This window comes from Lynx rufus, unplaced genomic scaffold (genome assembly GCF_022079265.1).
Source record: "Lynx rufus isolate CCGP_SWC_20201006 ecotype Redwood Valley unplaced genomic scaffold, mLynRuf1.p SCAF_6, whole genome shotgun sequence".
Lineage (NCBI taxonomy): Eukaryota > Metazoa > Chordata > Mammalia > Carnivora > Felidae > Lynx > Lynx rufus.
In genome coordinates, this window is record NW_025814878.1 from 132,922,944 (window position 1) to 132,937,921 (window position 14,978).

The following is a 14,978-nucleotide window of genomic DNA, read 5'->3' on the forward strand; positions in this document are numbered from 1 at the left end:
TTCTAGAAAGGAAGAAAACTCCTTCCTTTAAAAAAATTTTTTTTTTTTAAAATGTTTGTTTTTGAGAGGGAGAGAGAAAGGGAGACACAGAACCATGAGATCGTGACCTGAGCCAAAGTCGGACGCTCCACTGACTAAGCCACTTGGTGCCCCAAGAAAACTCCTTCCTTAATCAGTTAATAAAACACAAACGTGGAAGGGCATCCTGCTTTAGTTTATCCTTCTGTGGTTTGGATGAGGGACAAACCCCTCTGCAATTCTCTGTATTCTGGCGTTTCCGTGTATCACCTTTGGGCAGTGGAGGACCATGCTGCCTGCCTGAAGGCCTAATTAGGAGCCCAGAGGCTTAGGAGACCCAGAATTCTGGATTCCCCTTGACCCCTGGACTCCATATTCTCTTCCACCCCCATGAGGACCCTGAACCATCTTAGTTCAAACAGTATTTTCATTCTCAGGCATTTTCACTGTGGGAATGAAAAGGATGGTGCATGTTTCTGGGCAAAATGTCAGCTGATGGAAGGGGGCGGGCACACCAGCTTGCTTGCTGAGGTCTTTGGTAGGAGTCACGTCTGGCCTGCCCCCCCCCCCCCCCAGCACCCTTATGCCCCCAACCTCTCTAAGTGCAGATATTCTGGTTCTTTAGCACATCTGGGGGACCCCCCACCCCCCATATTTACTGATTTAAAATCACATACACTCACTTCCCTGGATCGGGCATTTTAGGATGGAGTCACCTGTCTGTCCCTTAACATAGTGAGCTCACCCCATGGAGTTTGCCTCTGAATTGTATCCTCCAGACTCTGTTGTTGTGCGGGGCCAGCAAAGCCAAGCCAACGTGTCTGTAATCCTCCTGGGACTGTGCAGGATGAGAAGCCAGACCGCACACCTGCACTTTTTGCAAAACAAAGATGCTTTGGGCTGCCCCTTAAAAAAACAATTGTATATATTATCTATATGATATAGATAATATATATAGGTAACATAATTATATATTAATATATATTTTAATATATTATATTTAATAATATAATGTATAACTATATAATATATAATAATGATATAATATATATGATATATTATATATATAATATATCATATATGTTATACAAAATTGGTTTGTCTCCCTCCTCTGTCCTTGCTTTCATCTGAGTCTCAGAAATCCTTAATCACTTGGGAGCTTGGCTTATTCCTCTGAGGGATAATTTATTTGACTTTTTTCTTTTTTTAAATCTGTTAACTGCTTTATTTTTCATGGTTTCACTGAAAAAGTCATCAGGCAGAAAGTGCTTTATTTGAACGATGGCGGGAGCAGTTTATCGTTAAGGTCCTGAAATTATAAAATACTTCACCGCGTCCTGCTCTTGTCCTACGTGCCTTGTCCGTGTTTGCATGTTGGATTTTCATTAGGTCTGCACCACCTTGTGACATTTGTTGTTGCTGACTTTAAAAAAAAAGGGGGGGGCAATAAACAGCCTCCTGCATGCACGCAGGAGGCGGTATTTCTGTGACCTTTCTCTCATGTCCAGAGTGTGAGTTGTGTCCATTTAGATGAAGAGGTACACGTTAATACAATCGCCAGTATAGAAAAAACAAACAAAAAAACACCTTTTCAGGTGGAATAAGATGAACTGGGTTTTTTCTTTGAACAGGGAGGAAAAGTTGCCGGAAGAGCTGGCTAGCTGCGTTGGGGTCAGCGTACCCTGCATTGTGGGCTTCTGGCTTGTTGGAATGTGCAGTTGTTGGCAACCTGGCCCATCCTCTGATGCCCACGCTGCTGGCTGTGGGTGCTGCTACATGGGCCCTGCGAGTTGAATACAGAAATTGAGGATGAGCAGTGAGAGACTTTCCGTTACACTGCTTGTATATCTGTAGAATCTGATAATAAATTTGAGCCCAGTTGCCTTATTATTTTCTTTTTAATTTACTTTTTAACCCCAACCTAGTCCTATTATAAAAATACCTTTCAGTAGGGGTGCCTGGGTGGCTCAGTCGGTTAAGCTTCCGACTCTTGGTTTTGGCTCAGGTCAGATATCACAGTTCGAGAGTTCAAGCCCCACACTGGGCTCTGTGCGGAGAGCAAGGAGCCTGCTTGGGATTCTCTCTCTCCCCTTCTCTGCCCCTCCCCCACTTGTGCTCCCTAGCTATCAAAATGAATAAACTTAAAAAAAGAAAAAAGCAAAACCATTTACAACCAATAAAAAAGCTAAAGGGGGAAAAATCACCGAACTCAGAACTTTGATCCTCCCCACAGTTTGAGAGGTATCACTGTGGTCTCTGCACCCCGCATCTGGTCCTTAAGCTTCAGCACCCCCATCGAGGGACCCTCCTCTGGGCTTAGTGCTCACCCTTGCACACGCTTTTGGTGTGTCACGTCTTAAATACGGGCAGTATTATTTGGTTACCAAAAAGCTTCCTTCTCTATAACCAGGGGACGGTGGTGTTGCCCTATTTTCTTAACCATTTGAGTCTTTGGGGAACTTTCGTTACACGTGTTGGGCTTTCTGCTGATGGCTTGTTTGTGGGGCTGTTTCATGTTGGTTACTCCTGGGTTCTCAGTTGTTTTGATTAGCCTTGATGTGTGTAGGTTTCACAGACTGAAGGTTGCCCAGTAAGTAGTGGTCGCACCCTCTCCCTCTGGATCAAATGTCAGTCGTTACTGGGAACGCCATCTATATATCTGGTGGTGTTTCTCACGGGGTTGGGAAGGGAGGCCAGAGTAGAGACTCATCAGTACACAAGGTGGTTGAAATTTTTTTTGGCAAAGTAAAAAACCGTGGGGTGTGTGTGTGTGTGTGTGTATACACATGTATTTTGCTGGACTATTTTGTTAAATACCAGAGTGTTGATTTAACATGGGAAGGTATCGTGAGCATCGCTAGGTTAGTAGACTACAATTATTACTATTTTTTAAATTTATTTTTTTACTAAAAAGGTTTTTGTTTTTTTCTTTTAATAAGTTCATTCATTTTTGAGAGGGAGAAACAGAGAGTGAGCAGGGAAGGGGCAGAGAGAGAGGGAGACCCAGAATCCGAAGCAGGCTCCAGGCTCCGAGCTGTCAGCACACAGCCCGACACGGGGCTCAAACTCGTGAACCGCGAGGTCATGACCTGAGGTGAAGTCAGACGCTTAACCAACTGAGCCACCCGGGTGCCCCAATTATTACTATTTTATGTAACTTCAACAATAAGTAAAGGAAGATTTATTTGTGCTTTACTAATATACCTGGTTTCTTTTTGTTGTTCTCCAGGCAGCCTTTGTGGGGAGGGGTGCATTTTCAGTTCCACACAGTGATTGATTCTGATTTGGATTCTGACCCATCCCTGTGCCGTTGGGCTGCTTTTTGGTCTCTTCTGTTTTTTTGTTTTTTTGGGGGGGGGAGGGTGGTCTTTCCCCCCACCCGCACCGCCCCTCAAATCCTGTTTTTTGAGCATCTCTCTGAGCAGGGCTGGCTAGTTGGTCTAAGCAGTACACAAGCAGGTTCTTGCTCTAGCTGATGCCTGACACTCCCTATTGTGAACTGGGATCTCTACAATGAAGGAAGCGCTCGTATGAGGTAATTTGTGATAAATGTCAGGTTAGTTACACATAAAATCAAAATATGGCCATTTTCATGCGTGGAGGCAAGCAAATTAACAATTAACTGGTTCCTACAGTGTTAGGAAGGAAGTAAAGGAGGCTTTCCAAGACTCATTAGAATTCACACGCTAGAAGGAGTATCTTTCTTGCATGTAAGATTTTGTAAATGAAAGATGCCTAGTCAGGAGATATGTGCTGTGATTTGTAGACACCGTGGATAAACTTGGGATCAGTATCTCCGTAGGATTGTGTCGGGAAGAGGCCTGACACATAGATTAAGGCCAGTTTTTGGAATCCCTGAGAAGTTAGGACTTACCTATCGGCAGAGGGTGCCCAGAATTTGTTGGTGTTTCAGATGGACTAGAGAAATATTTTTTTTTTCCTGCATGACAAGCGTCCATTAGTGTAACGAATTGACATGGCTGGATTGGGGTCTGAAGAGATTGGGGGTGAGGAGACCGCGCTCTGAGCGTGTGAGACGGGATCAGTGGTGCACAGGCAGGTGCTGGGGGGCTGGCTGGGTGTAAATAAGGGCACAATATGAAGGTAATGGTGTATGTGTGACTGTATCATGTTTAAGCATACAATGCCTGCTTGATACATCATGTGGCAAGATGGTTTTGCGATTCTGTCGTTACTCTGGGCTTAATTTAAAACTACAAATCCTGTGTCCTCAAATGCCACCTACGATGTTGGAAATACCCAGGCACACACGTGGTTTGTGCACTGGCAGGCATGTTCTTGTACACGTACACACGCATGGCGCCCATTTTATATCCGTAACACCTAGCCTTGTAACCAAATTTATTGCCCTTTACGGCGATCCTGTGGTTTATGAGAAGGTGAGAGATACAGAACCTCAATTAGGAAGAGTTTGCTTGATTTAGGGTCCTTTTTCCCCCTTTCGTGTCGTGACTTACTGCCGCACGTAGATCTGTATCCTCCGATCGCTGCCTAATTCATTTTTAATTTTCCTTTGCTTCTCCAGGCCCAGGCTGCAAGCACAGAGGAAGTTTGCTCAGTCTCAGCCGAACAGTCCCAGCACAACCCCGGTGAAGATCGTGGAGCCGTTGCTGCCCCCTCCAGCTACTCAAATTTCTGACCTCTCTAAAAGGAAGCCCAAGACAGAAGATTTTCTTACCTTTCTCTGCCTTCGAGGTGAGACCGGGTTCCCCGTCGGGCAGGAAGGAGCACCCCACTGCAACAAAGAGGAAGACCCTGTTCCGAGCAGTAGATGTTAGCTGGGGTCCGCGTTGTAGACAGCTTGCTGGCCTGCTTTTGGTGGTCAGTTTGAAGTGACATGTGCCTTGAGTCTTCACATTTCTCCTTCTGTCTTCATTTATTTGACTCTTAAGTCCCCTTTCTTGGCTTCTCAACACCATCTCCTAGTTTGTCGTTTCTAGCTGTAATGTTACAGCCTGACTTTTCCGGATCCCCCTTTCCAGAACCCCCGCCATTCCACCACACGCGTGCTTTGCCAACATGGCGTTTTGTTCTGTGACTGTTTTTTTTCTTTTTTTTCCTTGGGGTGTCTTGAGTGGAGATAGTCTCCTTTGGTCATATTTTGTAAAGTCCGCCACAGGCCACATTGACTGAGGTTCACACTTTTCCACCGTACTCCTTTGGGAAGAATCCTATCCGTATTTTCCAAGTACAGTTGACCCTTGAATAGCATGGGCCCACTTCTCCATGGTGTTTTTGTGTTTGTTTGTTTTTTTCCTTTGTTGTTTTTGTGTTTTTTGCAGTAAATACAGTACCGTAGTGTAAGTATATTTGGTCTTATGATTTTGTTAATAACGTTTTCCCCAGCTTCCTTTCCTATAAGACCACAAGATAAAATGCATACAGCATAGAAAATATGTGTTAATGGCCTGTTTACACTATAGGAAAGTCTTTCAGTCAGCAGTGGGTTATTAGTAGCTAAGGTTTTGGGGGAGTCCTAAGTTCTACACGGGTTCCTACCATGTTAGCGGGTTGATGCCCCAAGCTAACCTGCACATTATTTGTCAACTGAACGCAAAGGTGACAATTGTGGCCCAAATATGTGGATTAACAGAGTGCAAGGTTGAGGATAAAATTTCATAATGAAGGATGAGTTGGGATTTACACGGCCTTATTTGGGAAAGAGGTCACTGCAGGAACTGACTTCATTGGTGAAGAACATAGAAGGTTGCTTGGGAGCTTCGGGAACTTCTTAGGGCCTTGGTAGCTGCAGGAGAGTGTGTGACTAGAAAGCCGTGATTATGGAGGTTTTTTGATAAGGTTACTTGACAGGCGCCAGGAGGACGTGGTCATTGCTGTTGGTCATTTGGTGGAGGTAGGGCTTACGGTTCAGGGTTATGTACTTAAAAACTAGTGTTTTTTGAAATAAGTTACAGCAAGATTTAAGTATAGTAGAATTTTTTCTTAAACTGTGTGAGAATTTCTACCTTGTGCCCCGTCACTCCGTAACACATTAGTGCATATTTTCTGAAAATAAGGACATTCGCAGTGATCCATTATTACCATTTAATCTTCCAGGCCCTCCTCCCTGATGGCTTCAAGTGCCCTAGAGAGGGGAGGATCCTGGTCCCAGCTGAACATTGTCTTTAATTGTTGCCCGCTTACTCTGGATCAGGTCCTCAGCCTGTGCTTCGTGACCTTGACTCTTGAAGATTACAGCCTGGTTATTATTTTTTTTTTTTTTAAATTCTTTTTTTTCAACGTTTATTTATTTTTGGGACAGAGAGAGACAGAGCATGAATGGGGGAGGGGCAGAGAGAGAGGGAGACACAGAATTGGAAACAGGCTCCAGGCTCTGAGCCATCAGCCCAGAGCCCGACGCGGGGCTCGAACTCACAGACCGCGAGATCGTGACCTGGCTGAAGTCGGACGCCTAACCGACTGCGCCACCCAGGCGCCCCATACAGCCTGGTTATTTTGTAGAATGGCCCTGCTCCGTTCCTGTGGTCTGGGGTCTCCTCATTAGATTTGCGTTTTGCGTTTCTGGCAGGAATGTCCCAAAAGTGATGCTTCTCCTTGCATCCTGTCGAGTGGTACACAATTCCGGAAGGTCTATCCTTTCACAGTAATCACTCGATAAAGGTGGGTTTGTCAGCCTTCTCCGCAGTGATCTCTTCCGCCCTTGTAATTTTTGTTTTGTTGGGAGGTTCTCTGGAGGTCCATATTCCATTTCTCCTCCAACACTGTTTTGTTTCACCTGTGTGGGCTCATTTCTTTAAAAACATAAACAAAAAAATTTTATGTTTATTTAGTTTCGAGAGAGAGGCAGAGTGAGAGGGGGAGACACAGAACCCAAAGCAGGCTCCAGCCTCTGAGCTGTGAGCACAGAGCCCGACGCAGGGCTCGAACTCCCAAAACATGAGATCATGACCTGAGCTGACCTGTCAGACGCTCAACTGACTGAGCCACCCCGATGCCCCATTTCTAATTTCATTCACAGTGTCCTTATCTATTACTTTTCAAAAAAAATATTTGAGTCTTTATTCAAAGGTTAAAACTTTTTTTTTTTTTTTTTGTAAGTACAGTCTACCCTCTACAACATCAGGCTCACAAGCCCAAGACTGAGTTGCATGTTCTGACTGAGCCAGCCAGGTGTCCTTCTGTTACTATTTTTTTGTTTATTATGAGAGAGAGCGCGCACGCGAGTGTGCAAGTAGAGTAGGAGCAGAGAGAGAGAGAGAGAGAGAGGAAGAATCCCAAGCAGGGATGTGGGCTTGAACTCAGAAACTAGGAGATCATGATCTGAGCTGAAGTTGGACACTCAACCGACAGAGCCACATGGGCGCCTTGCCATGGCTTCATATTTACTCAAGGAAGGATCCACTGGTCTTGTTCCATTACGATGTCTGAAAATGGCTCTGTTGAGAATTGAATTTAGTTATGCAAGTTTTTACTGTGGAGTAGGTGTGACTCATTTTTAGAGAGGAATTTGTGCCATGCATACCTATATGTGCATTACTTACAAAAATACCTTCTGTGGTTTGGGAGATTTGGAAAAGGACCTTGCTTGCTTGGAGAGGCCTGCTGTTAATTGCTCAAGTAAATTGCATCTGGGGAAAACTTACCCATTACCCAGCTTTGACGTTTCAAGGCTCTAGATAAAAGAGAACCATGTCTCTTTATAGCCACAATTTACTTTGCGTTCTCAGATGGAACAAAAGGTTTCGATAAATGAAATCTAGGAGTTATTTAAACCAATTTGGGGAAAAATGCTCTGAAACCTTGGAAATTTATTCCTGTGTTTTTGAGCCAGGCAATTAAATAGGTTTTCTTATTTGTTTTTAGCTGATAAACAGTAAGAGATTGACACATAGTATTGCCGTCTTCTCTTTGTCCTAACAGATTTTCGACATGAGGTATTAAAAGGCTGAGTCTTCTTTAGCTTTATATTTAAAAAAAAAAAAAATCCTGTTTTTGTGAAGTCAGATGTGCTTTTACCTGAATTGGCTCCAAAGTCCCCAAATAATAGGTGATTCCATATGGTACCTTCATAGTCCTGGAAGTGGGGTGTATCATTAATTAGCTCGAGCAATTAATTACCTATTAAACTTCCTATTTTGAAGCAGACAAGGGTCAAATAGATGATCTCTCCTGTGGTGGTACTTCAATAATTTTCTTAATATTTGAAATGAAGAAAAATACGATGGTAAACTTTCTTTGGTCATGAAAGTAATCGATGTTTCTCCAGGGAATATCAGCAGAAAAGATGGGGAAGGTAAAAGAGTAAATCCAAAATACCCTCCCTTCCGGTCTCCCAGAGACAACCCCTGGTCACCACCTCTCTGATGAAAATATGACTAAGCCTTCCGTGTGCATATGTGATCTGTGTGTCCCCACCTCTGCGAACCCATCCTCTCTCCCAAAGGAAATGCGTTTGATTGTTATTGGCGCCGTCTGGTTTTCCTGCCTAAACATATCCCGTAAATACCGGTTCTATTTTGTGGGCGCCTCCTCATTTATCAGATGCCTTGTGTACATTTAGATGGATTTCTGACTTTCTGGTATCAGCTGCTGCTGATGCATATCCGCGGTGAAGCTTTGCCTGGGCTCGTGTTCTGTTCAGGAGTCGGCATTCAGGGATGTGACGCACATTCGAATACCTGCATTCTAATTCCCTCTTCTTGGGTGCGGATTCCAAACCACAGAGACGGAGCCCCATAGTCCAGGTCCTCGTAGAGCGTCCCCATTTACCTCATCAGCCGTGGGTGACGGTGGGCACTGGTAGGGGTAAAAATCAGCCTTAAGCTCATTATTCATACGGAAGAATGTCTGTCGGCAGAAATAACGAAGGAGTCCAATCAAAGACCTGGAAGTGATGTTTGTTGCCGAGGATTACAGGTCCTCCTTTTCTCTAGTCCCCTATTATTACCTGTGATCGTATCGGTGCTAATTTAGAAGGTGGAAGAGAATAAATCTCGAGCCAGGGAGGGGCAGAGAGAGAGGGAGACACAGAATCAGAAGCAGGCTCACGGTGCCGGATGCCAGGCTCGAACCCATGAACTGCAAGATCATGAGCTGAAGCTTAACCGACTGAGCCACCCAGGTGCCTCGCGAATGGAGGTCTGTAAGCCTCATTGTTGGTTATTTATTCAGGACGTCCAGCGAGCCTGAGACCCTGCCTTCTCCCCACACCTCCATCAGGTATTTTCAACAAAAACCTTAGGATAGAGATTCCACCCCTCCCCCCTTCCCCATTAATACTACTAGGATTAGTGTCTATATGTAAACATCCGAGCCGATTATTCAGGGTTAAAAATGCCTTAGCGATTTACAAAAATCACAGACCTTTCAGCTGAGTTCGGCAAGCCTCTGTCCTTTCCTATTTAAGATCATGACCTAAAATTTCAAAAGGAAAAACAGGGAATGAACAGTGCAGTGGGGCCTGAAGTGTTTGCCTGCAGTGTATTTATCTTTAAATAGCTGCTTTGAAGGGGGTCTACACGTCTCCTGCCGGAGGCATAATTAGTATCTTTCACTGGTAAACCCGGGGAAGGGGGTATGTGTCGTGTGCTGAGGTACGGTCGCTGTTATTTCCTGTCAGCGGTCTCGTTATTCTTGATGAGTTGGGTCGTCTTCTCTTTGTTCTGACTATGATTATTAACAGATTAAAAAGCTTAACACCGGAGAGCCACGGCAGGTTAAATGATTCCCTTATTTACATTTTTCTCTTTATGGGGCACTGCAAACAAGGGGGGTTCCCAAAGGGGATTCCTGGAACATATACACACACACCTACACGGTTCTCCTGACCGTGGGTGGTGTCCCAGCGGAGCGTCACAGGCCTGCCGGGTGGAGAGAGCTTTTTTTTCAGGGGGGAATTCCTGGGTGAGGAACCACACCGTCAGCCATTGTGAAGCAGTGCTTTCTGTTTGTGGACCTGCCTGCCTTTTGTTTCCAGAATCTTAGAGCATCTTCAGTGATCAGCTGTCATTCAATTGCTAATTAATTCAGCAAGCCTCTGTCGAACTCTTTTTATATGCTAGACACCTAGAAAACAGAGGTTAGAGACAGGAAAGCATAGACACACACAATAAGTAGACCTTGTACCCCAAATGGCACCCTGCCCAAGGCTGCCCGGGATGGCTGCTCTAAGGAAGTAACACTTGCGCAGGCTTTGTGGAAGGGAGAGGGGGCCAGCTTCTGCCAAGGCGTGGATTGGTACAGGGGTTTGGTGCTTGGGAGGCCCCAAGTGAAAGCAAGAAAGTGGGACGTGTCAAGGTCAGCTGGCCTCGCGTTAGACAAGCTGAGAAGCTGACGAGATGATTGACTTTACCTGGGCCCTTTAGGAAGATGATCCTGGTGGCTCAGTAGAAAAAGGCTTGAGGCCTCAGAAAGCCTCCCCACCCCCCACCTTCCGGTGGGGAGGTTATTGAGGCATCCAGGCACAGCCCTGGCGAATTTGAGATCTCTGGCAGGTGACTTAATCTGCTCTAAGCCCGTTCCTTCATTTGTAGCCCGGGTAGATTGTGTCTGTAGCACACAGTTGTTGTGGACTCAGAAACCACAGCTAGTGGGTGTTAAACAGGCCCAGCCGATGCCCATGGTGGCCATCCCGGGAGATTTAATTTCCTGAAGAGAATAAGGCAGGAGTGGAGATTTAGGAAGGGACATTCTGAAAGACCAGCAGAGTAGACAAGACTGCGGGTAGCCCATTGCGGGCCTTACTGACCAGGAGCACGTAAGTTGATGGAGTACTGGCTTTGGCTATTGGGGACGAGACGTTAAGTAGGGCACATGCAAAAGCCTGGGACGGCTTAGAGGTCACAGGATGAAAGGGGTTTAACCCGCTAGAAAGCAATTCAGTAATCCTCCAGCTGCAAGGAACACTTCAGCGCCAATAACGAACTTCGGGAGCAGAATGGGAATGCTTTACGCCGTATGCGATCTTTGGGGAGGAAGCCACACTGTGTCACAGTGGTGCACACCTTTTCTTGATGGTTCCTTCAGAGACGTGTTGCATCATAGTTTTTGGGAGAAAAATGGGATCCAAAACGGTATTCTCCTTGCCTTGAGGGTTTCAGCGGCTACCCTCTCCTTTCTGCAAATCAAACCAGCCTCCTATGCTTGGTTTTCCAGAAGAGTCCGTGTTACATGGCTGAGTTCTGCAGAGCAAGCAATTTATTTGCCAGGATAGTTTATCAGGCTAGTTAGGAAGAAATATGAAACCCTGGAATTCTTAAGCGCGGAGGATGGGGGGGGCGGTGGGGGGGGGGGAAAGGATGGATCCCTTTTAATTGCTCTGTGACCTTGATCAGTTGTTAAGATTCCAAGACATTTTGTTCAGAGGACTGGCCGAGCTCCAGGCCAGCTGGCCTCTGACCAGGCTTTGCCCTCCCTGGAGATAAAGCATGCTTCACGTTTTCCCAGCCAGTGGCTGCTGGCACGGATTCAGTAGCATTCCTCACAGTCAGTTCTGGCCTTCTCTGTAATTTCTAGAGATCCCCTTAGTATTTCCTGTCCTTTCCAAAATCCATTTAGAGAAGGTAGATGGGGGTAAAAGTAAGGACAGCCCTATTTTGTTTGCTGAGCACCTTCCTGGCTGCCGAGGTGTCGTCGTTCTGATAACACTGAAGACCTCAGTACTAGTCACCTCAAAAGTAAAACTGTTCCCGTACCGGCAAAAATGGGCTTCTTTGGGAATAGCAGGGAATTGGAGTTCCGGTGTACAAGCAAACCATAGGCAAACCCATCAAAGAAGAAGGCTTTACGGAGGAGGAAGTTGGGGAAGGGGTTATTTCAAAAGAAAAGTCCATTGGAGAAAAGCACGTGTGCAGCGTGGTGATCGTTTCTCAGGGCTGAGTTGCAGGGGGTATGGATTTCTTCCAGGAGACGGGATGGACATCCTTCCCTGTTGGGGCCCGTCATTGATGACTTTCTCCTGTTGCCATTCTGTTGGGGCCTGTAATTGACGCTTCTTTCTGTAATTTACATCGATGCTACCTCTTCCCTTTCTAGCCTCCCAACTCTAATGAGGTTTCCCTTTATTAATTTTCACAGTGTGCATGTCCCCCAGGCAAGGTGACCCTTCGGTGTTCAGTGTTAGGATTTGTGGATGCTTTGCATGATGAAGAGAGAGACTTTGCGGTTGGAATAGTGGCTGTGTGACCTTGATAAAGCTACTTTTCTGACTTGTTTGCACTTCCAAACTTGATGAGTAGAAGTTACGTACCATCGAGCCCATCATAGCTGCCATATGGTGTGATTTGTGTGTTCATTTGAGGTAGAGCTAGAGAGACCTAATTGCATTTGATGGGATGTGTATTTGTGTGTGTTTTAAGCCACGTGTATAAATAACAAACCTGGGAAAGGCTGTAAGGGGGAGGATTCCAGCTGTTAATTAAAAGTTGGCTTCTCCTGTTGCTACTATGGGCAGGTCGGCAGGAGTTGACAGTTGTTGGGAGCGAAAGTGGTTCTCACTGCTAGGAGTCCGTCCTGTTAGGACTCTGGCAGGTGGGACAGGTGCCCTAACTTTGGGGAATTTCTCAGGTGCCCACGGGCTGTAACAGAGGAGGAGTGTCCTGGGAAAAACCAGACCAGCCAGGCGGTGAGGAGGTCGGCGCTTCTGCCCTGTTCTTAGAAGACTTTCACATGGCTGAAGGTTTCGAGCTCTCCCTCGACATTCCTCCCTGAACTCCCAGTTCCAGAAAACCTCTGACTTGTTGAGTCCACTTTGCACATCTGCACCCCCATAGCTTGTTATCCACCTGCTTGCTCCCCCCATTTAGGAAAGCAGATAGGAAAGAAACTGCTTGTGCTCTTACCTACGTAAAGTTATCCTTACAGTTCTGAGTTTTTGTCCCCGAAGCCACACGTTAACCTAGCATCCACTTGGGTGGGAGCTGCCTACAGCGCGTTGGCCTATGTTACCTCGTTCCCTTTGGGGTTATCACGCTTGTTCCAGCTGAAGACCTCCTCCTCCCCGTACAGACAAGGAAACTGAGTCTCACAACCAATGAGCGCGTGACCGCCGAGCTGACGCTTCATCCTAGATTTTTGGATCCCGTGTAGGGTCTTTGCCAGTGAATTGGATTTGCGCAGGTCACAAGGAAGAGCAGTCCTAGGACGGGCATCAGGTGTAGGCAGCTCCGAACCCCTTTAGCAATTAGGGGTTCCCTTTGAATTTGGCCCGTGCCCTGCTGAATGTATCCCTGGTAGTGCCAGAAATGACTTAAGCTGGACGTTTTAAAATTTTACCATAATTTTAATTACCTTTCCTTTAGGACCAGTGATATTAATTTTCTACTGATCTGATAGAGATAAATCATTTAAGACATGTGGGTCTCTTTAAATTTTTTTTTTAATGTTTATTTCTGAGACACAGAGAGACAGAGCATGAGTGGGGGAGGGTCAGAGAGAGAGGGAGACACAGAATCCGAGCAGGCTCCAGTCCCCGAGCTGTCAGCACAGAGCCCGATGCGGGGCTCGAACTCACAGACTGCGAGATCATGACCTGAGCTGAAGCCGGACGCTCAACTGACTGAGCCACCCAGGCGCCCCACGTGGATCTCTTTAAAAAGAAAATCACGCAGAGCTCCTGGGTGGATTTAGAGTCCAACTTCAGCTTAGGTGGTGGTCTTGAGGTTTGTGAGTTCAAGCCCTGCATCCCATCAGTGCAGAGCCTGCTTCCGATTCCCCCTCCCCCCTCTCTCTCCCCCTCTCTCCCCCCTCCTTCTCTCTCCCCCCTCCCTGTCTTCTTCTTCCTCTCTCCCTCTCTCTGTCCCCCCTCCCTCTGTCTTCTCTCTCTCTCTCTCTGTGCCCCTCCCCTGCTTGTGCTCTCTCTCAAATGAACGTTAAAAAAATACATATTTTAAATAGCGCACGGAGTAGTTGTATGTGGTGAGTCATCTTCAGGCACGTGACAGTGGATGAGGTTTGGGAACTCTGGTCAAAGTAAGTTCTTCGCTGGTGAATTATAAAGGCTGACCTGGAAGGGACCAAGCAACATTGCCATTCACTGTTTTCTGGTTGTTCCACACCCTTCGTGTTTACCTGTGGGGGGATGAGGGCAGACCTCTGCTCTGTTTGGCGTGCTAGTGCCCAGAATAGTGCCTTGGACGTACACGGATGAATGAACAAGGCAGTCACAACTGCCTTTTTCTGTGACTCTCCCATGTCTATGATCGGAGCTTTTCTTCTCACTCAGGAAATCAGTAAATAATTACCCCTCTACCCCCATCCCCCCGCGGTGCCTACCAGTTTACTCTGAAGTTTTGTTTTAAAATTGCATAACGACAGTAGGGGCCGGCTGCTTTTCATATTCTGTGTGTGTAGCCTAAAGATCAATCGTAGAAATGCCAACTCGGTGGGCCAGGCGGGTTTATTAGGTCAAGCTACGGAATTGGACTCCCCAGCTAACAGTGTGCAGGGAATCCCTTTAGGGTCTTTCTAAAATAGAACTGAGCTATGTTTAGCTTGTTAAGATAACTGGTCGGGGGAGGGAAGATAATGGGAAGGAGGGCTTGTTATGTGTACATGATTATGATTCATGGAGAAGAATCCAATTTTATAGAAACCACAGCCCAAATTAGAGAAAGCAAGCTTTTGGATTAAAATGATTTCTGTTGTGGTTGTAACATACCACAGTTTGATTTTTGTCCAGATGAAAACATTTGGTTTTCACTTCAGTAAATATTGTGGAGACATTGCCAGCTAATTCTGAAAAAGTAATGAAATACGGCTTTGGCAAAGTGCACATGCATTCTGTACTCCCGAATCCACTTATCTGATCCAAGTTCAGATTTTTTCCCACATTTGCTAATGCACTTGAATAATCAGAAGAGAAAATCTGCCTGTAATTCTAGTAGAAAACTGTATCCCCTCAATACACTTTTATCATCTATGGGGTAGAAAAGAACTCTTCCTTCTTTACTCCTCCCCAAATACACCACCCCCCCTCCAAA

The 14,978-nt window shown here is 45.9% G+C and overlaps 1 protein-coding gene across 4 annotated transcripts in view; it reads left to right on the top strand.

Annotated features, from left to right (window-relative positions):
- Nucleotides 1-14,978, top strand: part of JARID2 (jumonji and AT-rich interaction domain containing 2) — a 273,915-nt gene that overhangs the window by 194,592 nt on the left and 64,345 nt on the right. For all 4 annotated transcript variants that reach the window (XM_047101536.1, XM_047101538.1, XM_047101537.1 and 1 more), the window contains one exon: nt 4,565-4,734. In XM_047101536.1, coding sequence (XP_046957492.1) covers nt 4,565-4,734 — 170 coding nt within the window. The remainder of the gene's footprint in view (nt 1-4,564; nt 4,735-14,978) is intronic.